The 27873-nt window shown below is 37.6% G+C and overlaps 1 protein-coding gene and 1 long non-coding RNA gene across 20 annotated transcripts in view; one reads left to right on the plus strand and one right to left on the minus strand.

The window, feature by feature from the left end:
* Positions 1–336: 336 nt before the first annotated feature.
* cobl (cordon-bleu WH2 repeat protein) overlaps positions 337–27873 on the minus strand; it is a 134896-nt gene continuing 107359 nt past the window's right edge. For 12 of the 19 annotated variants that reach the window (XM_087285683.1, XM_087285673.1, XM_087285678.1 and 9 more), the window contains 6 exons: positions 22961–23243; positions 13209–13327; positions 8843–10497; positions 8625–8744; positions 5634–5903; positions 337–2136 (listed from right to left, as the gene is read on the minus strand). In XM_087285683.1, coding sequence (XP_087141809.1) covers positions 2053–2136; positions 5634–5903; positions 8625–8744; positions 8843–10497; positions 13209–13327; positions 22961–23243 — 2531 coding nt within the window. In that variant the 3' untranslated portion in view covers positions 337–2052. 19 annotated transcript variants of the gene reach the window in all.
* Positions 18813–26364, plus strand: LOC147840130 (uncharacterized). The gene is made up of 3 exons (XR_015511055.1): positions 18813–19370; positions 20183–21520; positions 22224–26364. It is a non-coding gene; the product is annotated as an uncharacterized LOC147840130 (long non-coding RNA).

A 27873-nucleotide genomic window follows, 5' to 3' on the forward strand; every position in this document is an offset into this window, starting at 1 on the left:
TGGCCGGTGAGTGTAGTTTCTAACAATATCAACCTAGAAAATAGTAACTTTTAATAGTCTCAAAACACAATTTAACTACAGAATCATCACACTTAAAAAAATTCTTAAAGTTTTTTAAGTGATATGCTAACGGTCTAATCGGATTCAATGAACTATGCTAAGCTAAGCTAAAAGTGCTCACTCCAGACTTAAGAGTTCGGCTAAATGAATTAAAAAATGGTAAAACTGTTTAACCCTACTAGACTAAAACATGCATCACTTGAAGACACATTACTACTTTTGTTTCCCCATATTGTTTTCGGGGTATGCATAATTCACCAGAAAGACATAAAACTGTAAAATTACAAAGTTTATTGATTTACAAGTTTGATTCAGTTTGTGCTGCAATCAGAAAATAAAATAAAATCATTACAAAACATTCTTTAAACATCTTTCATTAATTTGAAATGTACTATACTAGTGTCAATTTACAAAATGTTCAACTTGTACATACCCAAGTCTCAGATTCAATAAAATTACAACCATACCGGTATGTCGTATATAGTCTATAATTCTAAATAACGACATAAAATATGTACAGCTTCGGTAAATATATTAAACACTTTTACTCTATGATTTCCCCAACACAATAAATTAAAGCTGAAGCACCGCTCTACAACACAGTTGCTCAGTAGCTTTGTGAAAAGGTTTGATTAGATCATATAAAGTATAAGGATTTCCAAACGTTGTGTTTTCCAATTATTCAGTTTTACAAAAAGTGCATTAGTAAAGGTCAAAATTACAGCATGTGTACCTACAGCTCAACATTGTCAGGAGTTGTCTATCAAACGTCCACTTTTCTAATAAAAATAGACGAATCTAAAGATCATTCTCTAAATATTCTTTAAAATAACAGTAAAACGTTTAAAGAAATGTTATGTCATTTTTTTTGTCCGCTTATCTGGGGCCAGGTTGCAGGGGCAGCAGTCTTAGGAGAGAACTCCAGACTTTGCTCTCCCCAGACACTTCCCAGGCCAGCAAAGAGACATAGTCCCTCCAGCGTGTCCTGGGTCTTCCCTGAGGCCTTCTCCCGGTGGGACATGCCTGGAACACCTCCCTAGGTAGGCATCCTGGAGGCATCTGAAACAGATGCCCGAGCCACCTCAGCTGACTTCTCTCGATGTGGAGGAGCAGCGGCTCTACTTTGAGCTCCTCCTGGGTGACAGAGCTCTTCACCCTGTCTATAAGGTTGCGCCCTGCCAACCTGCGAAGCAAACTCATTTCAGCCGCTTGTATCCAAGATCTTGTCCTTTCGGTTATGACCCAAAGCTCATGGCCATAGGTGAGAGTAGGAACGTAGATTGACTTGTAAATCGAGAGCTTTGGCTTTCGGCTCAGCTCCTTCTTTACCACAACAGACCGATACATCGATCCCATTAGTGCTGCCGCTGCACCAATACACCTGTCAATCTCATGTTCCATCCTTCCCTCACGCGTGAACAAAACCCCAAGATACTTGAACTCCTTCAACTTTGGACTTTCCTCCAACCTGCCCCAAACCAGTTTTTTCCGGTGGAGCACCATGGCCTCGGACTTGGAGGTGATGATTTATTAAAGAAATGCCCTTAAAATATTTTTTTACATTTAAAAAATAATCCTTCAGCATCCAATTTACCACTTAGTGTTCTTTTAAAATAATAATAATAATAATAATAATAATAATAATAAACACAAATAGTAAGCTGCTGTAATTGGCAGGTGGATACAAAAATGCAGCCTACCAACTTTATACTCTGATGCAACAGAAAATACCTGCATAATATATTCAGGTATAATACTGATATAAAGTATAGAAGTCAGGCAGACGCATGAAAAAAAAAATCATTACTTGTCAGCAGCTGGACATAAACTCCTGGATATCTAAGTTAATTAGTATTGGCACGGATGTGAAGCAGCATATCACTATAAATAAAGAAGGCTGTGATGGCTGTTGCAACAGCGTTAGCATTAATACTACCACTCAGATTTGGCGATGAGTTTGTGAAAACCCTAATGGTGATCCCAGTTGAAGGTTTAGTGTCCGTAAGAGAGGGGTGATGTTGCTTGAATGGTGCCAAGTCTCCCGTTCACTTGCCTTCTTGTCTGTGTGACAGGGACCTGTGTAAATAAATGCATCAAGTTGTTAAATATGCGTCATTTATTCAAGAGACATTCTTTGTGTTTTCATTGTAACAGTTGAAAGAATTCTGGCCCAGATTTGGCATAAAGCTGGCACAGCAGGCATTCGTCCGGCACTGGCATACAGCATGTGGGCCAAACATGGCCCAGGTTTGGCTGAGGTAGCACTGTCTTACAGGTGGCACTCAAGACTTGGCCCAGATATCAAATGTAGTTGTTACGGTCCGTGGGAGTTTGTATTTTTGTGCCTTCTCCCTCTCTGTTTTGCTTGTCTCCCTTCGCTCCCTTCGCATCTCCTTGTCTGTCATTCGCTCTTTGTCTCGTCCTATCACCTTTTGTTCCGCTACTTTTTCTCTGCTAGGTACCTGCTGATTGGATCCTGAGCCTGTCACTCCTCATTAGGGCGTTTCCTCGTGGACCAATTGGACTTCGTTCCGCGGGCTTTAAATTCGGCCGGCACGCCTTGTTTTTCAGAGTGCTGTGTGTGTGTGTGTGTGTTGGTTTGTGTTCGCTCGCTGCTGTTCATAATGTATGCATTGTTCTGTGTTTCTGAATAATTACATCGATGTAAATTAGGTCATGGTTAAAGAGTTTATCATTCCTTTTTGGGGAAAAGGGAATAGTTTACTAAGTCGCGCGACATACATTTTGCCCGTAGGTAACTCCAATATTCAGAAACACCAGGTAAGTGGGTGAGCGCCGCATTTTGTATTTTTGCTTATTATTTCAGGGAGTTTAGGTGTGGCGTCACAAACGCTGAAGATTTCGGTTTCTTTTTCACATTTAGATTTTTATTAATAAGTTTAGAGGGGGATCTTGTGTTCTAGTTTAGGTGGCTTTTGGTTTTGTTTAGTTCTTTGCTTTGGCGCCACTCTAGTTCCTTTTTCCCCTAAAACTTTTGATTGTATTTCTTTTTTTTTTTATTATTATTATTATATATACATTTTACAAAGCGCACACATGTAAGCCTCTCTTTTGTTGGCCTCATTTTTCTTCTCCTCATAAGAGGAATAAACGAATTGATCGTAAATTTTGTGTCCTGGTGTATTTTCCATCCATCTACTCAGTAATAATTTAATATTGTAAGTGTTATGTTTATTTTCCCTAGACAACTTAATTAAACCGTAACGGTAGTATTTGGCCCAGATGTTAACAATGTGTATGTGGGCCACGTAAGTTTGGCCTATCTTGACCCACTTTTAAAATAAATTGAAATTATTGTTGAGTACAGAAAAAATCCTATTAATCAGGTCGCTTCAAGAAAAAGCACAGCCATACAAGCCAAATGCTTCAAGGGTTTATAAAAACATTGCAGTCGTGACACACCAACATATGTGGTCCAGTTCAGGCCCAGTTATGGGTTATTAACTTAGCTGAGACTTGGCCCAGATATGGTCTATGTTTGCCTCTTGTATGGAAGCCAGACATGGTTCAGTCATGTACCGTAATACACTGCGGCATGTGGGCCAAACAAACACTGATGGTGAGGGCCAAAGAAATTTTGCTATAGAGGATGAATGTACAGTTAGAAGATGGGTAAAATGTCAAATGTACTCACACAGCAAAATTTCTGTGGCCCAGCTCTGGCCTACTCAATCAGCTATTGCTTGGCCCACGTCGCAGTGAATTACAGTACATGACTGGACTAAGTCTGACTTCCATATGAGGGCCAAACATGGACAATATCTGGGCCTAGTCTCAGTCAAGTTAATAACCCATAACTCGGCCTGAACTGGGCCAGCTATGGAACATGTTTGGTCGTTATTTGGTGTGTCACGACTGCAATGAAATTGATAAATCCATGAAGCATTGCACTTTAGGCAAGTTAATAATGGTAATGGTTTGTAATGGTTAATAATAGTATAATTTGTAAAATAATAATTTGGTTAATAAATTGTATGTAATGCAGGTAATGTTGCCTGGATTAAAATGAAGGCATTAGAAGATGCAAACAGGAAGATGGTAATGACTTTGTGCATTAAAATATTTCTTTACTGTAAAAATAATTGGAATATAGTTTAAAAGTGGGTCAAGATAGGCCAAAACTTACGTGGCCCACATATTCATTTTTACAGTTGGGACAAATACTACATTTGTCATCTGGCCCATGTCTTGCGGGCCGCCTTAAAGACGGCCCCACCTCTGTCAAACCTGCTGTATGCCAAAGCCGGATAAATGCCTGCTGTGCTAGCTTTATGACAAATCTAATCCAGAATTCGTTGATACCCGAGTAGTTTATTGCTACCAGTGTGGGGATGTTTACATCAGGTCACTTCATGCCATTTCACTGATCGAATGAATGGCTATCTGAATTGTGAAACAAGGTTATAATAGTTTGGGATTTTTCATTAGTTTTAGTTTTTTATTTGGTTTTGACTTTTTGTTTCTAAATTCAGTTAGTTTTAATTAGCTTATACGGGGAGATTTACTAGTTTATATTAGTTTTTATATTTTGAAGTTGCTTAGTTTTTGTTTAGTTTTTATTAGTTTCTGTTTTTTGTAAATTAGGATATTTCTTAGGTGCAGGATTTAAAATCCTCAGAATATTGTATAATAAAAACTTAACAAAAGGTAGGCTACTTTTTTTCACACAAGAACACTACCATCTACTTATCCTCAAATTCAAATACAAATACAACAGCCCACAAGATTCATTCATTCATTTTCTTGTCGGCTTAGTCCCTTTATTAATCCGGGGTCGCCACAGCGGAATAAACCGCCGCCCACAAGATTGCCTCAAGTAAAATATGTGTGCAAGCCTGCTTATGAGGTTAGATACACAGTAGTGATGGGAAGTTCAGAACACAAACTGGATATTTTGTAACAATCTACCCAAGTTTGGACTTAACGTATCAAAAATATGTAGTCCTCAATCATAATTTCAGTCAGTTAAAACATCACCATGATCTGAAAAGCTTCTTACAATTACGTTTTTAAAAACAAAAATGGAAAAAAACATTGGAAATGTATGGAAATTAATAAGACCAGAAGTCTTAAGCCACAACATTCCATTGCTGTGCCCGCTTGTACGTCATGAATAAGGTCAAAAACTTTTTTTTTACATTCTGGGAGCAAAATTTACATATAATCAACCCCAAGTTCTGACTTAAAGATACTTTTATTCAACCATAAGTTTTTTGACCGGATGGAAATGACACAGGCTTCTTCCCAAAGATAAAAAGACGATGTAAAAGAGGATGAAAAATATTTCTCAGCTTTTATTTTACAATGAACAAAAACTTTAGGTCAGAATTTGCCAAGGGTATGAATGACTGTATGTGAAAACCTGTCCAGTTTTGTCTGAAATATGTCTTAGACCACCTTCTGAAGTAGTTTGAAGGTCATATTTATTTTTTGTCTCGAATGAGTTTCCATGAGGGAGTTTATACCATTTATACCTGTCGTTTTCCCAATTGAATAGCTGTTTGAAAAAATGCATGAAGTGACCAGGTGTAAACAGCCCATGAGAGTCTCACCTTCCTTAGCTGTTGAGCCCCAGAGCCTGAGCGAATGGCCTCCAGAAGAGCCTCCCTGGCCGCCTCTGGGTTTCCTCCTGGAGGCAGCACTACAGGAGGTTTGGCTGGAGCTAAAGGTGGAGGAGGTGGGGGAGGAGGACTAAAGGAAGGAGGTAGAGGTGGCACAAAATCAGGAGATGTGGGACGAGGTGAGATGACTTCTGTGTGGACATTTCTGTCTTCTTCCACCTTCCTGAGCTGCTCCAACTCCTTTGATGCTACTGATTTGGTCTAAAAGCACAAAGATATGACATTAGGGTGGGCGATATGACAAAAAAAATATTTTTCAGGTATGTTAGGTATATTCAGCAGTAGCATTTGAAAAATATTATGAACAAATATAAAATAGGCCTAAATGTTTTGCTGTGTTATTAATTTAAAAGGGATCGTTGACCAAAAAAATAAAAGCTCTAACATCATTTACTCACTATACATAATTTATTTACGATTCTTTGTGATGTTGGTTTTAAAATTTTGTCTAAGCAGTACAGCCCAATGAATTTTCTTATTTTAAAAACAAAAAAACTAACAGATAAAATAAAAAGTAAAATTAAATTTAAGTAAAATAATTTTTTTTAATTAGAAAGATTCAAATACACATTATATATATATATATATATATATATATATATATATATATATATATATATATATATATATATATATATATATATATATATATATATATAAATGTCAACATTTATTTTTCAGGTACAGTACGTATATTTAGGATTAGCATTTAAAAATGCAATGAACTAATATAAAATTGGCCTAAATGTTTAGCTGTTTTGTTTCCATAAAAGGGATCGTTGACCCAAAAATGTTAATTCTGTCAACATTTACTCACGCTCATGTTGTCTTAAACCATTCTGCTGTTAAACATTTGTGTGCCAGCCAGCAACTGTTTGGTCACTCACATTCAGTATGGCTTAAATAGTGTTCAGAGATTAATACAGATTTGGGAAATCTTCAGAGCGAACAATTATTCGAGTTATTGCGTCAATTTAGTCAAGTCTATTAGCCAGCAGTCACTTTAAAACTAGTACACAATCGCATATTCAATTTTTTCAGTTTACTTTCACCAACTGTGTTTATATGCAAATCTTTTTAACAGTTTTCATGTGATCAGACATGAAAAATAGCCTAGTCCTATAATTGGATGCTGTTTGAATGGCTCTGTAGTGTGCATGTGTATATATCGATTTTCATGTGTTCCGTCATCATGAATAAGCGCACGTCAAATGAGTGTAACCAATGAGTTAACATTTGATGTCAATGTATGTCATGTGCAAAAGTAAATGTAGCTATTTTTAAGTCATCTTTTTAGTTCTGAAAATGCGAGGCGCACCTGTGCTTTTTATGTTGCTAAGCAACCAATGTATCAGTGGTCTTGGTGCTGGAGTGCATGACATTGGGCATTTATTTGCACAGAGTTTACTAGGCATAGGTCGATAACCATTTTCAAGGTTTTAAAACCGCCAAAATTTTCTGTTATACCGTTCCTATAGTATATGTAATTTTTTTATTCACTTTTTTTTGTTTAGTTTCAACAGTATCTCCAGCTGAAGACATCCAAAGAAGTCGTTTTAAATTTTAAAGAAATCTGTAAAGAAATCTTTTTTTTTTAACTATTGAAGACAGCAGAAGGCTGTTTTACTGCTCTAAATTATTTTAAATGTCTCCCAAATTAAAATATATTCTGTTCAATGGGTAAAACGTTTTTGTTTTTTACACAGACATTTAAAAAGAATATATCTCAAAGCAGTCATCACAATACCTTGAAACTGTGATATTTTATTTTATAAGGATATCATATCGTCAGACTACTGTTTACTTTTTTTCAACTGCAAGCGCACAGAGCACCTTGTCATATACACAGGGTGCAGCAGGCAATTAGAAACCTGAAGCACCAAGGCAGCATAAACAGCTTGCTGCAAATGGAAAACTATTTCAAAATGCATTCATAGATTCAATGTTATTGTGGAGTAAAAGTGAAGTTTGTGTTGCTCAGTGAAATTTCACAGATAAAAATGCAGGTATCGCTATAGAAAATCATTGTAAAATCTGGAGTTTAAGGTGAACGAATCCTGAAATTCTGCATTGGGTTCTATGAAGATAGAGAAGAAACTATGTGTTGGTGGATCATTTGTGCATCATTATGACAAGTGATCTATTTTTTCCAAAAGTGTTCCTGATATGACTGTGTGATAATTGTGAACATGCCTTATGCTATGTTCACACCAGATATATACACACCAGGATAAATCACGCGTAAATAGCCGCGTGAACATTTAAGGTTACTCGCTTCATTCGCTCGTCAAACCCTGCTTCATTCACACGTCAAATCCGCTTTATTCGCGCGTCAAATTCAATTCAGAACAAACGCGGATTCGCATTAAATGGCTAACATGGGTTTTATGAAGAAAATAATAGTGTTTATGTGCTTTATAAAGGCTGATAAACAGCATCGATCTGTTTAGGGCCGTGTCTTGAGTCCACTACATCCTTTCAGAGGTGCATTCAACTCTTTAAGCTCATAAACTCCTCCAGAAACTGAAACTGGATGACGGATGCTTTCAGCGGTGCTTCTGACTGAGCCCAGCCCAGTTTGATGAACTTCTTGTCGGTGTCGGCTCGAGGATTTCCTCTGGGACAACAGGCGATACGCCACAATCACGCCCCCACAAGAGCAAGCTCCTGACTGGTTCACGCGGCGCGAATGTGTGCTGAAGTTCAGATTTTCGAACTCGAGCGATTCGTGCGAAACATGCGTTAAGCACGTCAATCGCGCAAAATGCTCAATTTGCGCTGCACCATTCGCACGTATTGTGCCGCAGGATGTCTATTCGCGCGTTTGCTTGGACTTAACATGTAAATCACTCGCGCTTGACACGCGTTCCGCGTCTGGTGTGAACACAGCATTAGGCATTACATGCTACATTACAAATTTACCTTCTTAAGTTTAGCTGAGGTGCTTGAAGCTCTTATTGCTGAAAGAAGTGCTGAACGCTCATTCTCTGGATCATTGTACGATGGCTTCTTAACTGTACAGCTGGTAGGCAAGTCGGACACCTGGGCAATATGAACAGCAAGGCATCAAATACTTTTACCATTCCCCAAAGTTTTGAAAATCTATTATAAAAGTCAGATAAATTTAAGCTCAAATTTACCTTTCTGAGGCGTTCAATGCCCTCTCCAGATTGAATGGCCTCCATCAGCGAGCTATGGATAGAAGTTTCCTGTTGGACAGGCTTAAAAATAACCGGCTTGAACTTCTTAACCGGCCCAAACACATTGCCCTGGTTTGGTTCAGATGGAATCTCAGATTTGTGTAACTCTGGCTTTTTTGCAAGTGGTGGGTGTGTGGTATCTGTTGGCGTCTGTCGGGCAGAGGAGGTGTCTGGGAAGTTATTGATTGATGTGGCTTCTTCAGAGAAGGATTTAATGTGAGCAGACACATGTGGGAAAGGCTGGATTTTGATACTTAAGGGTTGTGAATCCAGAGATTTGGTTCTGTCGCCCCCATGCAGAGTGCTTATCCTCTCAGAACTTGTCGGCTTTTCTGCAACATAACTTTGTAGGCATTTAGGTCTAAAAGAAGGCACTGGATTTTCAGTGGGTTTGACTGTGACAGCAGGTTTATGAATGCTTGTAGGTTTAACCTCATTATTTAACAGTTGATTGACAGGGTTTTGAACACCACTGATAGACAACGGTGCCGGCGTGGTATCGATCTTAGTTTTAGGAATGCTACTGTTTTTATTGTTTTTAGCAATGACAGAAGCTACATATTGGCTGGAGGTTCTTCTGGAAGGTATAAGAAACGAGAGGTCACGCTTTTCTGCATGATTCTCTGAGAAAGAAGGCTTACTTGCCACCCCAGATATGGGCTTCCTTTCCACTATAATGACCTCTTTGTGTGTTTCCTCGGGAGGTGAAAGTTTAAAGCTTCCAGTCACAGCCGAGGCCTTGAACACATCGGTATCTCCATTGTTTACGATGGGTTCTGTTTTGGCTGTAGTTGATTTCTCTTGCTTCTCTGTAGTGCTCCAGAAGGCTTTGGCTTTGACCAGTGGGGTTTTGTCTGCTCTAGTAGTATCCACACTGGGAGTGTTATTTTTCTCTGGGCCAGAGGAAATCTGTCTCTGTGTAACCATGTTGCCCTGTTCATCAATCTTAATGGCACCTGTGACTAGAGAGCCTGCGGGCTTGGTCTGGGACACAGCTGGTTTCGGAGGGATGACTGTGAAGGTTTTCATTCCAAAGCGAGAGAAAGAGCTTAGGGTAATCTTACCCTGAGTTGGCAGGACTCTGGTACTAGACGTCCTTTCCTTTTGAACGCTTTGCACATCAGGACGCACAAAACTTTGGGACTTCTGTAATACAGTGTCTTTCTGACTCGTTAGTTCAACGGTTTCAGATTTACTCTTAGCCTCAGAGTTGAATGTGGTCTTCTGTTCCATATTATCCGTGATCTTAGCATCTTGTGAAGGCTTTTTGCTGGTCGGAGACTGGTTGGTGGGTTTGTCAATAACAGTGAGTGTAGCCGTTTGTAACTGCTTCTCTATGTCTGGGAATGGGCTTCTGTGTTTCTCCTCTGTTAGACAGGCATTGTTGTTTTTGTTTTGGATAACTCCACACGGTGTGCACGGTTGGCTAGTGATGCTTTGAGTACTGCACAACAATGCTGACTCACACTCGCTTGTGCTGAACTGGTCTTCATCAAGAACTTCATCAATGGCTGTTACTGGAATGTCAATGTCAACAATGGACACAGGTATTTCATCATCCACAAATACAGGCGCTCCATCTGAGTGATTCATGTCTAATATACAAGAGAAACATAGTTACAGACAAAATTAGTCATCTTTTGTTCTTTAAGGAGTGCACATGCACAGTGTGACAACAAAATTGCTAGTATGTACTTTACTAAAGTATTTCTTCACAATTTACAGGATGAATAACTAGTTTAAAACAAAAAACTGGAAGATTTCGAAAGGGTAATGAAATGCATAAGTACATTTAGCTTCACGGAGGGCAATGCTAGTCACTTTAAGATTCAAGTTGCAGTGAGTAATATGGACAGCTACAATAGCAGCTGAACTAGCTAGAGCAAAATAAAACATTATCCCCCGAGACGTTCTCGTTGCCAGTTGCCAGGTTAATGACAACAGCAGAAAAGAGTGCAATTGATTATAATCCCCGTCTTTCAAATCCATAATAAATATCAGTAAATATCATATGATAAATCTTTTTAGACTGTTGGGTTTAGTGTCTGGGTTCATCACACCCCTCTTTTCGCTACAGCGGTGGTGTTATTTCAATCCACATTTGTGCATTAGGCAATGCAACATATAGAGACTACATGCAAGTAAGCTAAATATGTCAGATAGGGTTGTTTAGCATCAGAAAAAAAGCCTTTGCATGTATAAGAAGAGGATCAGCTCTCACTAATACAGTTGCTCTACCAAACAGTGGTGGAATGTTGTTCAGGCATTTAAGCAATATTCTATTTTACATACATACATACATATATATATATATATATATATATATATATATATATATATATATATATATATATATATATATATATATATATATATATTACACACATTAGCATCTGTCTCAAGAGCACCTCTAAGAGGAATGAGGTTTACCTGCATAGCACTTTGCTAGCTGGCCCCCGTTACACTCATCTTCCTAAACCTCACTCCTATCCATGATGAGCCAACAAGTGTAACCCACCGGTTTTACTGCACCCAACCCAGTCTGAGCTGGGATCGAACCGCCAATTCTTTGTATAAAAGTCGTTTGCTCTAACAAGAAGGTTAAAAGCATGGCCTCTCGCTAGAGCACCGTTAGAGGTCAGAGGAGTGAGGTTTACCTCCATGGCACTTTACTAGGTGGCCTCCAGATACACTCACCACCCTCAACCTCACTCACATCCCGGACGAGCCCCCTTGTGTAACCCACCGGTCTTACTGCACCAAACCCAGTCTGAGCTGGGATTGACCCAGCAATTCTTTGTATGGAAGTCGATTGCTCTACCAAGGAGGCTAAAGACTATGGGCTCTAGGGTCTTTGCTAGAGCAACTTTCGAGGTCAGAGAAGTGAGGTTTATCTGCATAGTACTTTGCTAGCTGGCTTCCATTACACTCACCTACGCTAAACCTCACTCATATCCCGGACGAGCCCCCAAGTGTAACCCACCGGTCTTACTGCACCCAAGCCCACATGAGCAAGGATCGAATCAGCTATTCTTTGTATAGTAGTCGATTGCTCTAACAAGGAGGCTTAGAGACCATGGCCTTTAGGGTCTGTTGCTAGAGCAACTTTAGAGGTCAGTGGAGTGAGATTTACCTGCATAGAACTTTGCTAGCTGGCTTCCGTTACACTTACCCCCCCTAAACCTCACTCACATACCGGACGAGCCCCCAAGTGTAACCCACTGATCTTACTGCACCCAAACCTGTCTGGGCTGGGATCGAACCTGCAACTCTTTGTATGGGTGTCGGTTGCTCTAACAAGAAGGCTAAAGACCATGGCCTCTGGGGTCTGTCGCTAGAGCAACTTTAAAGGTCAGATGAGTGAGGTTTACCTGCATAGAACTTTGCTAGCTGGGTTCCGTTACACTTACCCTCCTAAACCTCACTCACATCCCGGACGAGCACCCAAATGTAACCCACCAGTCTTACTGCACCCAACCCTCTCTCTGCATAAGATTCGGTTGCTCTAACAAGGAGGCTTAAAGACCATGGCCAGAGTGAGGTTTATCTGCATAACACTTCGCTAGCTGTCCTCCATTACACTTACAAACATGAGGATTAATAAACTTTCCACAGTTCTGTCCATATTTGACCCATTGCTTTAATATGCTGTTTCCACCAACCAGATTGCATTGCACATTGTGTGTTACCTAAGTGTGTTTTCTAAATCTCTGCAAACATTCATGTAGCATATGTTTTATGCTTAGTAAAATTATGTAGCTTTTCCACAGCACAATTTTAGCCCTGATTTTTAATCGCTGACAAATTTTGTGAAATCAGCAACAAATGTGTAAAATCAGAGACAAATCTGAGCTTGTTCATGAGAGCAAACATCACGCAGTCTGAACTATCATACAAGACATGATCTGAGAGAATAACTGAGGTTTCAACGATGCCTGTAAAATATGTGGCATGCTTAATTTCTGGAGCTGTCTGTGATCAAAATCAAGCTGTGTGAATTGAGTTCTGGCCGAAAACACATCAGCGATTACCTACAGCCAATGAGAGAGCAAGATACAGGGCAGTTCAGGGAGGACTTATAGAGCGCAGTCTCAGAGTAAATAAACTTTACGATAATATTAAACAGAAACAAAGCAGAAACTGATCCAATGCTACCCCAGAGAGTCATGCAGTGTGAAAACAATTGTCATCTGACAACTTTGAAGATAGCACAGTGTGAACTCGACATAACCCTTATAAAGTATTAACTGGGAAGCACAGTTGAGTGATTGAAATGTTATAATTAACTTAACAATGGGTTATTTACCTGCCAGATTTGCATCTAAGTCGGCCAGGGTGAGGTGGATCTGAGCTGTGATCTCTGGATCTTCTTCATATCCATTTTGTCTCTTAATTGACTTTTGTCCATCCTGAATATGTCCACTGCTGAAAAATCAGATTAATAGTAAATTAAGTGTTTTGTCAAGTTATTACATTTGTTTAGCCTTACAGTTCCACAAACAAGACTTGTAAATGCATATTATCAACTGGAAAAAAAGAGTCAAATAAAAACTTTTCCATTTTTCATGAGCTGAACTCAAAGAGCTAAAACGTTTCTTATTTACACAAAAGGCTTATTTCTCTTAACCGAAAGCCCTATTTGGACAAAACTGTTTGTACTGGGGACATCAGAGAATTATTTTTTTTGTATCACAATAATTTTAATCCAGTTTTTTTTTCTCAGATGATCACTATAAAAATTCCAGAGCAAAATACCTACTGTTTTTCAGCAAACGCGGCAGTCCTATAAGAAATCTAATCCCGTTCGATGCGAGTGTCTGCGAATTCCGAAAAAGTTTTTTCTTGTATATTTTGGTGAACCACCATACAATCTCTAGTGCACGTGTATTCAGGCTTTTGCTTTCTGCGCACCAATAATTGATGTAGATGTGTTTGCTACCATGTTATGAAAAAAAATAAAAATATTCAAACCAGCAAGAAGTGCTAAATCACAAAAAATTGTTAAGACTAATTACAGTAATATCAGTTTCAGGCTGTTTCATTAATGCAGTTAACTACATAACGTGAACATTCTATAAGTTAAAACATATTTATTCCAATGGGCTTATTTTAAGAGGTTCTACAATAAACTGTAGTTAAATGTATATTAAGTTTATATATATATTTATTTACAAATATATACAATTGATGATAGATTTATTAGCCCCCCTTAATTATTAGCCCCCGTTTATTTTATTTCCCCAATTTCTCTTTAACAGAGAGAACATTTCAACACATTTCTTAACATAAGTTTTAATAATTCATCTCTAATAACATCTCTAATAATTTATTTTATCTTTGCCATGATGACAGTAAGTAATATTTTACTGGATATTTTTCAAGACACTTCTATACAGCTTAAAGTGACATTATAAGGCTTAACTAGGTTAATTAGGTTAACTAGGCAGGTTACAGTAATTAAGCAAGTTATTGTAAAATGATGGTTTGTTCTGTAGACTTTCAAAAAATATATAGCTTAAAGGGGCTACTAATTTGTCCTTAAAATGGTGTTTAAAAATTAGAGAACTGCTTTTATTCTAGCCAAAAAAATAATAATAATAAAAATAAAGACTTTCTCCAGAAGAAAAAATATTATCGGACATACTGTGAAAATTTCCTGTCTGTTAAACATTATTTGGGAAATATTTTAAAAAGAAAAAAAAAATCAATTGGGGGCTAATAATTCTGACTTCAACTGTATATAATTTCATTTTTTTTTTTAATTAAGCAGGTGGCTCAGTGGTTTGCACTGTCACCTCACAGCAAGAAAGTCGCTGGTTCAAGTCTTGGCTGGGCCAGTTGGCATTTCTTTTTGGAGTTTGCATGTTCTCCACGTGTTGGCCTGGGTTTCGTCCTGGGTTTCCCCAACAGCTATAGGTGAATTAAATAAACCAAATTGGTCTTAGTGTATGAGTGTGTGTGTGTGTATGCGAGAGTGTGTGGGTGTTCCCAATACTCTGTTGCGGCTGGAAGGGCATTCGCTGAATAAAACATATGCCAATAGATGGCGAAGGCAATGGAAATTAAAAATGAATTTAAATTTAAACTTTAAACAAGTCAGGGTGTTTTTCTTTATATATAAATGTAAATCTACTTTTCAAAATACATTTGAGCAAATTTTATAAATTGTGTTTATTTGCAGTTTTTCAATTATATTCCTAAAGTCTACTTTTATATATCCTGAACATGTGGGTTTTGTGCAACACACACAGACCCTTCTACCTCCGTAATAGACACAAAATGTTAGTCCTGTCCGAATTTATACATGAAATGACTGACACTGAAAGTTGTATGAAAATAATTGCAAAACCTCTTTGAAAAGCTAGTCCCATAAGAAAAAGGTTCAACTCTGTGTTAGTGAGTTTGTGAGAAATAGGCCTTTTGTGTCCATTAAAAAAAGTTTCAGATCTTTGAGTTTAGCTCAAGAAAAATGGGAACAAACACAAATGTGTTGCGTTTATATTGTTGTTAATAATATAACTACTCTATCTTTTGTCACCCATGCAGCCCAAGACCGGTTACTCACTGAAGCTAAGCAGGGCTGAGCCTGGTTAGTACCTGGATGGGAGACCGCTAGGGAACACTAGGTTGCTGTTGAAAGTGGTGTTAGTGAGGCCAGCAGGGGGCGCTCAACCTGTGGTCTGTGTGAGTCCTAATGCCCCAGTAAAAGTGAAGGGGACACTACACTGTCAGTGAGCGCCGTCTTTCGGATGAGACGTTAAACCGAGGTCCTGACTCTCTGTGGTCATTAAAAATCCCATGGCACTTCTCGTGAAAGAGCAGGGGTGTAACCCCGGTGTCCTGGCCAAAGTCCCTCTATCGGCCCTTACGATCATGGCCTCCCAATCATCCCCTTCCACCGAATTGGCTCTATCACTGTCTCTCCACTCCACTAATAGCTGGTGTGTGGTGAGCGCACTGGCGCCGTTGTCCTGTGGCTGCCGTCGCATCATCCAAGTGGATGCTGCACACTGGTGGTGGTGTGGAGAGACCAGCCCTCATGATTGTAAAGCGCTTTGGGTGTATGGCCATACACAATAAAAGCGCTATATAAATACACATTACATTACATTACATTACATTACATTACATTTTATTCTGAAACCAACCCTAAGCTCTCTTAGTTTGCACTTGGCAAAATACACCGCTATTATTTAAATACATTCACCAGGCAGTGCAAAACAATTGGGTGAGGTGTAAAGACAAGAACACAAGCCTAAAAAAAGTGTTTCAACACCCTTAGAAGAGGCTGCTTTAAAAGATGACTGGGTGGAAAATCTAATAGCTCTTTCCTGGAAAAAAAAAAAAAAGCAAGAAAAGACAGTATGGAGTCGTAGATTGGAGACAGAACTGGAGAAATGAGCTGGAGGTGAGGCTGCAGGCTTTGGCAGAGACTCTGCACACATACATCTGGATATCAGTCAGCACTTTCAGCTCTATAAAGCTAAGTTTTAAAAAGCCAGGCTCCTCACTCGGCCCTAGAGAAACATCGGCTGGCTGAAAATGGATGAATGTGAGACTGGCTGAACGGTGGGAATGAATTGATGGTGGTAAACAGAGTGAACGAGAGAGATAAATTGTCTGATCCGTCTCCACTCTGCCTGGAAAAGCTTTTGATTCCTGTCCAGTAAAGAAACAGAGGTCTTATAAACAGACTGGTTTTATGGAGTTATGTGGATAGATTTTGTGGTAAAGGTGTGGTGAATACTGTATAAAATTACTTGTTTTACTTTTTAATTGTAAAATATGTGAAACTCTGATAGAATGATAATGATTCCACCTCAAGTATGTGGATTATAATATTTCAGAGCGCTGTTTTATTCTATTCCATTAGTCCTTGCTCTACCAGCCATAACCAGCATGGATTTCACCCTTATGAACTGTTGGGGATGTCCTAATCCACTCTGCAGTGATTTTAAGTCTAAATTTGGCTATAACTTTTTCTGTGTTTCAGCTACAGTAGAAGAAATGTTTTTGGTGACAAATCTTATTATTTTGAAACTTCAAAATTACACTCTGGGCAAATTTACTAGCCTTTTGTTATGTTCGGGATGAAAACATTTACTAAATTAAATTGCTGTAAAAATGAATCTGATTTTTTTCTCTTTTTTTTGCATAAATTTGTTAATAAACTTCATTGCTCATCAAATATACTAAATTACTTAGATTTTAACTCTTTAATTTCCAAATTCATAAAAGATGTCACTGATTTGTTGAAAAAAAAAAAACACAAAATGATCTATTTTCAATATGATAAAGTAATTGTTGACTGGATTTTTTTTTTTACCTTTTATCAAAATCTTGGACATGTGTAACAGCATTGCCTTTGATGCGTTGGTTTAGATCTTTTTTTTTTTTATTCTTCCTTATGTACTGTTGGTGGCTGTTTTTGTCTCGTTCACTTCCATTGCAACCACATTTTTTGATTACAAAACCATGACACCATATAATAATGTATTTTTAATTGCTGGTGGTTTTTCTTGTTGGGAAAAGATAAAATTGGTAATTTAGACTGTTGATCATCATTTGACACCATTAACCTTTTCGATGTTTAAAAAAAAATTTAGTTTCTGAAAAAAGATAGTTTCTGAATTTTTTTATTATTTTTATTATTTTACCAGGAATGTCCCATTGAGATACATTGTCTCTTCTACCAGTTAGTCCTGGTCAAGACAGGCAGCATAGGACAGAGTAAAAAAAAATTATCACAACACATAGGGTTCTATTTTAACAATCTAGGTGCAAAGTCTAAAGCGTAGGGCGCAAAATCATTAAGAGCGTATCCGAATCCACTTTTGCTATTTTAAGGACGAAAAAATATGCTCTGCGCTGTGGTGCATGTACTAACAGGGATGAAATTATTCTCTTAATGAGTTCTGGGAGTGTTTAAAGAATAAACCAGATTGTCATCCCTCATTCCCTTTAAGAGTCAGTTGAATCGCGCCATGGTGCATTTGCTGTTTACATGATGGACTTTGTAAGTGGAAAAGCTGAATGCTTCACAAGCAAGAAAACAGTTAAACAGAGCATCTGCAGCACGAGGATAAAGAAAAAGGCCTTTACTTTTACTTTCTCTCATTCGTGGATAAGGAAACATGTTGTACGCACAGACATACATCAGCCTACATAATTAATTTTGTTTGTTAAGCGCAAAGATTTGTTTTAAAACTATTTATAAATTCAGTTCTAATTTCCAGCAAACGAATAAATGAACAATAATAACGAAGTGTGGAGTTATCCAAATACACGTCCTATGCCCCATATAGTCCAAAACAGGTGGAAAAATCTAAGCTTGTTTTTAATAAAACAAATATAAATATGAATATAATAAATAATACTGCTAATAATAATAACATTATACAAAAGCAAATTGTCATGAATAAACCAAAAAAAGCCCCCCGAGATGAAGTAGGCGTGACGGCAGTGGTGTTTATATTTATGCAAAATTTTCATCCTTTAATTCTTTTTAATTTGTAAAATTATTTGTGCATTGCTCTACATCCTGTGTGTATTAAGCAATGTGTAAGTGAGGCGCACAACTAACACGCAAATAGATTTGATATTTAAACATGTGTCGGAAAACGGGAAAATTAAGGTTGAGTTGGTCTGAAGATAGCAACATGTTGTGGAAAAATGTCTTGCGCCTTACTGCAAAATTATGAAAACAGTGAACAAATGATGAAGACTGTGAAATTATGGAACAGTCTAAAACAGATTCTCAAATAATTTCAGGATAATAATCAATTTAAAAAGTTGTATAAATATGAATTATTAAAGGAATGTGACCAATAGAGGTGATTGAAAAATAATAAAATAAGAAAGGTATGATGAAATTTCAATTAACAGCAGTTTGTAATACTATGTATTTTTTGGGTGTATGTTATAAAATGTAAATGTATAAATTGAATCAAACATATAATATGTCAAAGATGCCAAAAAGAATGAAATATGTCTCATGCAAAGCTTAAATGTCTCATGTAAAAAGAAGAGAGAAGTAAACAAAGAAATAAGTTTAATTAATAGACGAATAATGTGTGTGGTAATGGGGTGGGAAAAAATAATACGCTTGTGCTTCATCCCGCTCCATTATTTAACCATGTTAAAATATATTTTTTTGTTACAGAATTTTTATGAATATTTCTGTTCAAAAATAAATAAATCAAATCAAAATCAAATCAAGGTACAAAGTTCCAGTCCACAATTACTTTTTTTTTTTTGTGTGTGTGTTTTTTCACCAAATCAGTGACATTATTTGAGAATTTGGCAATTAAAGAGTTACAATCCTGTAATTTTTGTAGTTTTGATCAAGACTGAGGTTGATTAATGCAAAAAAGTTTGAAAAAAAAAATTCATCTGATGCATTTTCACAGCGTTTTCAAGAATATACACTTAGCTCATGATTTATACAAATGTGGTCCCCGGAGAGAGAGCCCTGAGCTCAAGGGATCCTCGGGCCCAGGGCTCACTACCTTTCGCAGGGCGAGTGAAAATTGAGCTCAGGTTGATCTCATAACTCCCCCGCTGGTGAGGCTAAGGTGAACTTCCTGAGAGTTAGACATTTAGAAAAAAAAGATTTAGGCTTATTTTGTCTATTATATAGAGCATATTTGGACGGTGGTAGGAAACCAGGAAACGCGGGGGAAACCCAAGCGGACACGGGGAGAACATGAACTCTGCACAGATGCGCAGTTTATTTATAAACTAATTTAGAGAGGATCCCGTGCTTATGATTGCTTGTGGCTGATCCTGCATTATCCAATTTATGATTCACCAATCAGATGTTTCCTAAGCCACTATAAATATCCTAAGTTCCATATAACAGCCATCTTCAATGAGAAGAATCCCTCCGTCTACTCCTACTCCTACTTTCCTGGGTAGCACGGTGGCCCAGTGGTTAGCACTGTTGCCTCACAAAAAGAACGTCACTGATTCTAGTCCTAATCAAGCAAGCCGACCTTTACACGTTCTCCCCGTGCTCACATGGGTTTCCCCCGAGTTCCCCGGTTTTCTCCCACCATCCAAAAACATGCAACTTATGTTAGTTGACTAATCCAAATCGGCACCATAGACATGCCCCAAGTAAGTAGTTATCTCTTAAGAGCAATCACTATCTGTTCATTAGCTACTACAGCAGGGGAGTTCTCAAAATCTACCTGAGCTCAAACTCCCCTCTTGCCTTGCAAACTGGAGGGAGCCCCGGACTCGAAGATCTCATGAGCTCAGGGCTCTCTCCCGGGACAGCATGCCAAACAAGCTTTATAATCAATCATCAGCTAAGTGTGACCTCTTGAAATACCCGATGGCCCAGCGACGACCTGCCGCCATTGGTATTCTTGCTGTCAGGCAACAGTGCTAGTCACTAGGCCACCGTGCCACCCATTCTGGATAAAGGTGGAAGAAGAGGAGGAGAGGGGTTTCTTCCAGACGAAGATAGTTGTAGAAAGGAAATAAGGATTTATATAGTGACTTGAGATCCTTTGATTGGAGGATCATGATTAGCTAATGTGGGCCAGCTGGGTCAATCATGAGCACCTACTCCTCTCAAAATTAGTTTAATAATTAAACTTCACTTAATTTAGTGGATGTTTTCATCCTGAACATAACAAAATGGTAGTAAATTTAAACAGTGCACATGGGGTTAAATCTCAATGTTCACTTTTGTAGCACACTCGTTTTCATCTTTTTATTTGCAGACATCACACAGGCTAATGGTTCATGTTAACCAGTTCATATCAATTAATCATAAATAGCCAAATATCTATTCAGGCATAGTTTTATAGATTTAGGATATTTATAAACACCCCACAAGAAGTGTTTTTAATAAATGCATCTGCTGTTGACTGCAAATTTGCTTTCTGGTGTCTGGCCAGTTGCATAAACTGCTTAGACTAGTCTTACAAGTCAGTCATCTAGATATTTTATCTTGATCAAGATGTGAAATAACGTTTTTTAATCAGTTACAGTACAGAAAAGGGCAGCGTTTTGCAGTAAGCGCAAATAGTGATAAGATCTATTTACACTGCATGTCAAAACAGAACTATTTTCCCTTCAGTAAGCCAAGTTAGATGCTATTCACACTTAATGAAAAGGTATTTACACCTCAGAATTCAGGCTACACATTATGAAACATTATGCAGCATTACCACACCGTGTAAATGTGAATATTTGTCATATGGATGCCACCTTACTGGGACAATAAAGCCCTTCCTATACATACCTTTACACAACTCTAAACTCAATCCTATTAAATATTACACACACACACACACACACATATATACAGTTAAAGTCAGTATTATTAGCCCCCTATGATTTTTTTTTCCTTTTTTAAATATTTCCCAAATGATGTTTAACAGATCAAGGAAATTTTCACCGTATGTCTGATAATATTTTTTCGCTAACACTTTAGAATAACTATCCGTTATAACTAGTTAATAGTCCATTAATAAACTGTTAGTTAATGAGTTATAAATTACTTGTTAAATAAAAGTTAATAGTTTGTTAATTATTTATAACTGCACCTTATAGATAGCCAATAAATAACTTACAAGCCGTTAGTAAACAAGTTAGTATAAATTAGTAATAGATCATGAACAAGCAGTTAGTAAATTACTTACTAAAGACTTGTTAAGTATCAGTTAATAATTTATACATGATATTGGGACGTTTTTCTAAAGTTGCAGCTATTCTTCATTTATTAACTGTTAGTAAATGAGGAATAGTTGCAATAACGTCCCAATAACACACAAGCCAATAACTAACACCTCAAACTTTACAGATCAGTTGTTCATAGTTTTTTTACCATCTAATAACACCAGTGAAACTTTGTAGAACTTTTCTAATAAAAAAAGTATTTATTTAGTTTTTATGTTTAACACAAAAAGTGCCACAACCTCATGAGTTTGTTTTCTGTTGTATACTGATGTTCTGTCATGTGATGACTCTGTGTTTCTATCCTTAAAACACAATGTTCAACATTTCATCTGTGGAGTTTCTTTGGTAAAATAAAGCACACAGAAGCTTATGAGTGGAACAAGGTTAAGGTACAAAAATGGTATACTTTAAATATCACATCAAATTTCTGTAGCTTGAACTTGTTCCATCCATTTGCTGTTCCACAAAGTTTCACTGGTATTAGATGGTTAACAAACTATGAAAAACTGATCTGTAAAGTTTGAGTTAATATATTAGTTAAGTGTTGATTAACTGTTACTTATCAAGTCTTTAGTAAGTAATTTACTAACAGCTTGTTCATGATCTGTTACTAATTCATTAGGTATAGTAATAAATCATTAAAATACAGTTAACAAGTCATTTACATCTTGTTAACTAACAGATTGTAAGTTATCTGTTAGTTATCTATGAGGCACAGTTATAAATATTTAACAAACCATTAACTTTTATTTAACAAGTAATTTATAACTCATTAACTAACAGTTCATTATTGATCTATTAACTAGTTATAATGGATAGTTATTCTAAAAGTGTTACCATTTTTTCTTCTGGAGAAAGTCTCATTTGTTTTATTTCGGCAAGAATAAAAACAGTTATTTAATTTATTATAAACCATTTTAGGGTCAAAATTATTAACCCATTTAAGTTTTTGTTTTTCAATAGTCAACAGAACAAACCATCGTTATATAATAACTTACCTAATTACTCTAACCTGCCTAGTTAACCTAATTACCCTGGTTAAGCCTTTAAATGTCACATTAAGCAGTATAGAAGTGTCTTGAAAAATATCTAGTCAAATATTATTTACTGTCATCATGGCAAAGAGAAAATACATAAGTTGTTAGAAATGAGTTACTAAAACTATTAAGTTTAGAATTGTGTTGAGAAAATCTGCTCTCCGTTAAACAGAAATTGGGGGGAAAAATAAACAGAGGGTCTAATAATTCAGGGGGGCTAATAATTCTGACTTCAACTGTATAAGTATATAGAAATGCCAATATGCAGAGCAGTGTGGCCAGAAGCTTCTGTTTTGGCTGGCTAGAATAAGCATGTACATGTGCATACCTCTGTCTAGAGCCCCAAGTTGCACATCCCTCATCGCTATCGCTTGAAGACTCTTTAGACTGCTTCACAGGCAGAGTTGAGTCACTGTTTAGAGACATGATGTCCATGGGTGACACAGATTGCATTCTTTCAGAGGGAGAGACCGGACCGGACTCCTCTGCCATGTCCTCTGATGCGGCATATCCATGGTCTGCAAAACTCTCGCTGCTGGCCACAGACACTGTTTCCACTTCCTGCTGTACTCTCCTTTCTAACACAGACTCGTGAGCTGAATGCAGCCAAGCTGAAACAGGAAAATAAATGTTACTGTCACTGATGCAATAATGCAGAGTTCATGGGTCACTACTGTTCATGGGTCAATTATGTAACATGCTTCATCAAGTCAAAAGAAACATATTATGCACTATCATGCACTTTCTGTTAATAGACACATGCAAGACTGCAAACCTCTACAGGCATGCTCACATTAAACTGATTTATCCACCTGAGATCAATTTTGGAAGTAAAGACAGGGGAGAATATCTAATTGGGGTGCCAATGGGATAGTTAGGAATTGTTTTTTAGTTATTAGAGGACAGTAAGGTCTGACTTTGCTTAGACAAAAGTCTTGTCACGTAACAGAAATAATGTACAGTATAAAATATAAAGTCATGGTGCAGCAGAAAAAAATACTTAATATCGAGTATAACTCTCATGAGCTTGAAAGACTGCATCCTGTCATGATCACCAGCGATCTAACAACTAGAGATCGCTGGTAAACACTCACATTCACATGAACTACAAATCTGCCGGTTAATGGACTACAGATCCCAGTCATACAACACACATTCACCTGCTCCAAGTCACCATTGATTAGACACTCACAGCTGAAGCTGCTTTTGCACTGATTACTGCACTATAAATACAGCACACTAACACACGGTTGTTCCTGAGTCTTGTTATCTGTTCTAGTGACATTACAACACGTTTCCTTTGTCTTGCTTTACCATGTTTTTGATCCTTGCCATTTTATTTGTTTAATCCTGTTTGCTGCCTGCCTCTGACCGTCTGCCTGCCTATTGACTACGATTCTGGATTGCTTGCATACATCTGTTTGCCCCTGTGTTGACCATTGCTGGCCTGACCTCGCCAATGAACCTGCATGTGGATCCGCATCCCTGTTGGTTACACATCCATACATCTCTGCAATGACTCAAATAACTTAATGAAGTCATCTGGAATGGCAAAGAAAGCGTTCTTGCAGGACTTCCAGAGTTCATCAAGATTCTTTGGGTTTGTCTTCTTTGTCTTTGTATTTGTGATGATTGGGATGCAGTTCAACAGATGATTCATCGGAAAAATCCACCTTCTGCCACTTTTCCAAATGATCAACTAGAAGTCAAATTATTATTTGTTGCTCTTACATCTGGGATCGATGACAAGACTTTTTGTCAGGTAGTGTGAATGTCATCTGAACGCAGAATAAATGAACTTTGCATTGATGTATGGTTTGTTAGGATGGACTGTTTTGGCTTATTTGAAGATCTGAAATCTGAGGGTTTAAAAAAAATAAATACTTAGAAAACTTTTAAAGTAAGCTTTTAAAGTTTTCTCAATTAAGTGCTTAGCAATGCACATTGCTAATAAGAAATGTTGATATAGTTATAGTAGAAAATGTACAATATATCTGCATGGAAAAGTATTTTAACATCAAATTTGATAGATTTCTTCAAAGAATCACTTATTTTGACCCTTACAATGTATTTTTGGCTATTTTCAAATCTCTATGCAACATAAGTCTGTTTTCTTGTGGTCCAGTGTCACATACTGTATGTGCCAAAAATAATTGATAATTTAACCAAAATGTTTTAATTCAGAGCATAAACTGGACATGAATTCTATGTCAATGCTTGTTGAGGAGAAATGTGCTTTAAGTTCATTCATTCATTTTCTTTTCGGCTTAGTCCCTTTATTAATCCGGGGTCACCACAGCAGAATGAACCGCCAACTTGTCCAGCAAGTTTTTTACGCAGCAGATGCCCTTCCAGCCACAACCCATCTCTGGGAAACATCCACACACAGATTCACACACACACTCATACACTACGGACAATTTTAGCCTACCCAATTCACCTGTACCACGACTGTGGGGGGAAACCTGAGCACCCAGAGGAAACCCACGCGAAGGCAGGGAGAACATGCAAACTCCACACAGAAACGCCAACTGAGCCAGCAACCCAGCAACCTTCTTGCTGTGAGGCGACAGCACTAACTACTGTGCCACTGCCTCGCCGGTGCTTTAAGTTTTTCACGTTTATTTTTTCCTGGTTCACAATAAAAATTATAAGGAAAAAAAGCCATACAGTGCATCCGGAAAGTATTCATAGTGCCTCACTTTTTCCACATTTATGTTACAGCCTCATTCCAAAATTTATAAAATTCATCTAGTTCATCAAAATTTTTCACACAATACCCCATAATGACAATTGAATCAATCCTATTAAACATCTCTGGAGAGATCTGAAAATGGCTGTACATTGTCACTTCCCATCCAACCTGACGGAGCTTAAGAGATACTGCAAAGAGGAATGGGCAAAAATTCCCAAAGACAGGTGTGCCAAGCTTGTGACATCATACTCAAAAAGACGTGAGGCTGTAAGTGCAGCCAAAGCGTGCATCAACAAAGTATTGAGCAAGGCTGTGAATAATTATGTACATGCGATCTTTCAGGTTTTTTTTTTTTTTTTATGAATTTACAACAATTTCAAAAACTCTTTTTACATTGTCATTAAGGGGTATTGTGTGTAGAATTTTGAGGAAATAAATGAATTTAATCCATTTTGAAATAAGGCTGTAAAATAAAAAAATGTGGAAAAGGTGAAGCTATGAATACTTTCTGGATGCATGAATAATCCAATCAGAATCATTTAGAATATCCTAATATCTTAACAACACAAAGCTAAAATAATTTAGCTGCTCTTTTAAACCTAAACAGAATTTTCTCTATGTCTTGTAAATGAAAAATGAGATGGTGAATAAAATCAAATGGAATGTGGGTCATGGATAAAAGCCAAACATAACAAACCCAACATAACTCACTTTGTTCTGGAGAAACCACTTGTGCAAATATGTGTCCCAACACCATCCCATTCTTCATACTGCTCTCTATCTGTCTCTTTCTGCTCACTGATTTATCTCTCATTTTCTAAACTCTAAAATCCCTCACACAATAATCTGATACTACAATAAATGCATGTGCCCTTTTCAAGATATTCAAACAGAGAAAACCGAGAAAAGGAAGGGTTTTAACAGAGGAACCTCTGGATGAACTCTAGGAGTGAATGTGCGTGTATGTGTTCAGGTTTGGTAGTCAAGTTCAAGAGAGGCCTGTTCTGTTCCTGGATTCACTGTGACTCAGCTCTCTTTCCCAACCCTTTCCCAGCAGAGCTCATATATACGCCAGCTGCAACCACAGAGAGAGTTCACGTGCATGCGCGCACACACTCACTATCGATTAGTGGCACATGTCACCATGTGTCATGAGTAAACAGTGTCACTTCTGCAAAATTAGACTGAAATCCAAGCCACACCACTAAGTCTGATATTGTTAACATCTTAATTACATACACAGCCATGCAAATATCTCACCAACACACCAAAGTGCACAATAAAACAAACAACCTTACTTTGTGGCAAACCGCACAAGGAGATCTTCCCAGGTGACAAATCATAGCGGTGTCCCGCAGTAGTCGATCTTTGGTGTATTTCCAAACCAATCTGGCATCAGGTGCATACTTGCAACAGGAGCCATAAGAGATTTTTAATTAAAAATTCCTAAGAAATTAATAGCACTAAGTAATGGCTTATAACATAACTGTACTTATGTAACGTCCCGCAGTGAGGACTCCTACTGACAACGGAGTTCAAGAAAATCCTTACAAATCAGAATCAGAATGATAATCCATAGCCAGATAGCCGTTTAGACATTGCTTTAGACTTTACACCAATAATAATACATTTAAAAGTTTCAATGCTTTCAATGATTGCATCCACATTTGGTTGCATTTCTGGTCTTGGGCCAGTTGCATAAACTGCTTCAACTAGTCTTACAAGTCGAGAAGTTTTTATCTTTAAGACTGGTCATAACATTTTAAAGTCATAAAAAAATAGCTGTAGTCATTGGATGTAACGTCTTGGATTGAGGACTCCCACTGACAAGATTTTTAAAAAAGTCCTTTCAGATCTACAATATTCAAAATAAGCATTAGGTTTAAGCTATATTTTTGGCTATATTTACCCTTATCCTGACCTTAACTCTTTTTAACAATCAAAAGGCACGGTCTAAAGCAGTGGTGGGCAAACTCGGTCCTGGAGGGCCGGTGTCCTGCACAATTTAGCTCCAACTCTAATCACACACACCTGCTTCTAGATTTCTAGTGATCTTAAAGACACTGATTAGCATGTTCAGGTGTGTTTGATTAGTGTTGCAGCTAAACTGTGCAGGCCACCGGCCCTCCAGGACCGAGATTGCCCACCCCTGGTCTAAAGCATATGGCGCAGGTGCACTTGTGTTTAAATCCAATCACTTGTAACAAAACTAAGTTTATTTTTTCGGTTTAGCACTAAGGAAATATTCTAAAAATGTTGGAAACCAATAGCTGCTAATATCCATTGTATTTATTTTTATTTCCAACTATAAATAGAAACGTGAAGGTTTGGGACCACTTGCTAGGTGAGTACAGTAAATATATAGATTGTTTTTACTGTAAAATACAAAAATTTTTAAAATACAAATTTTTTGTTTTGTTTTGGGTGAACTATCTTTTTAATATACATGGCAATGTGTAGTTGACCATTATAAATGCTGAACTAAGGGCCTAGTCACACTATGCTATCCGAACCGTGCCCAGGCCCGTTTCCCGGATCCTTTGAGA

The sequence above is a fragment of the Danio rerio genome, chromosome 16 (genome assembly GCF_052040795.2).
Source record: "Danio rerio strain M-AB ecotype USA chromosome 16, GRCz13ab, whole genome shotgun sequence".
Taxonomy (NCBI): Eukaryota; Metazoa; Chordata; class Actinopteri; order Cypriniformes; family Danionidae; genus Danio; species Danio rerio.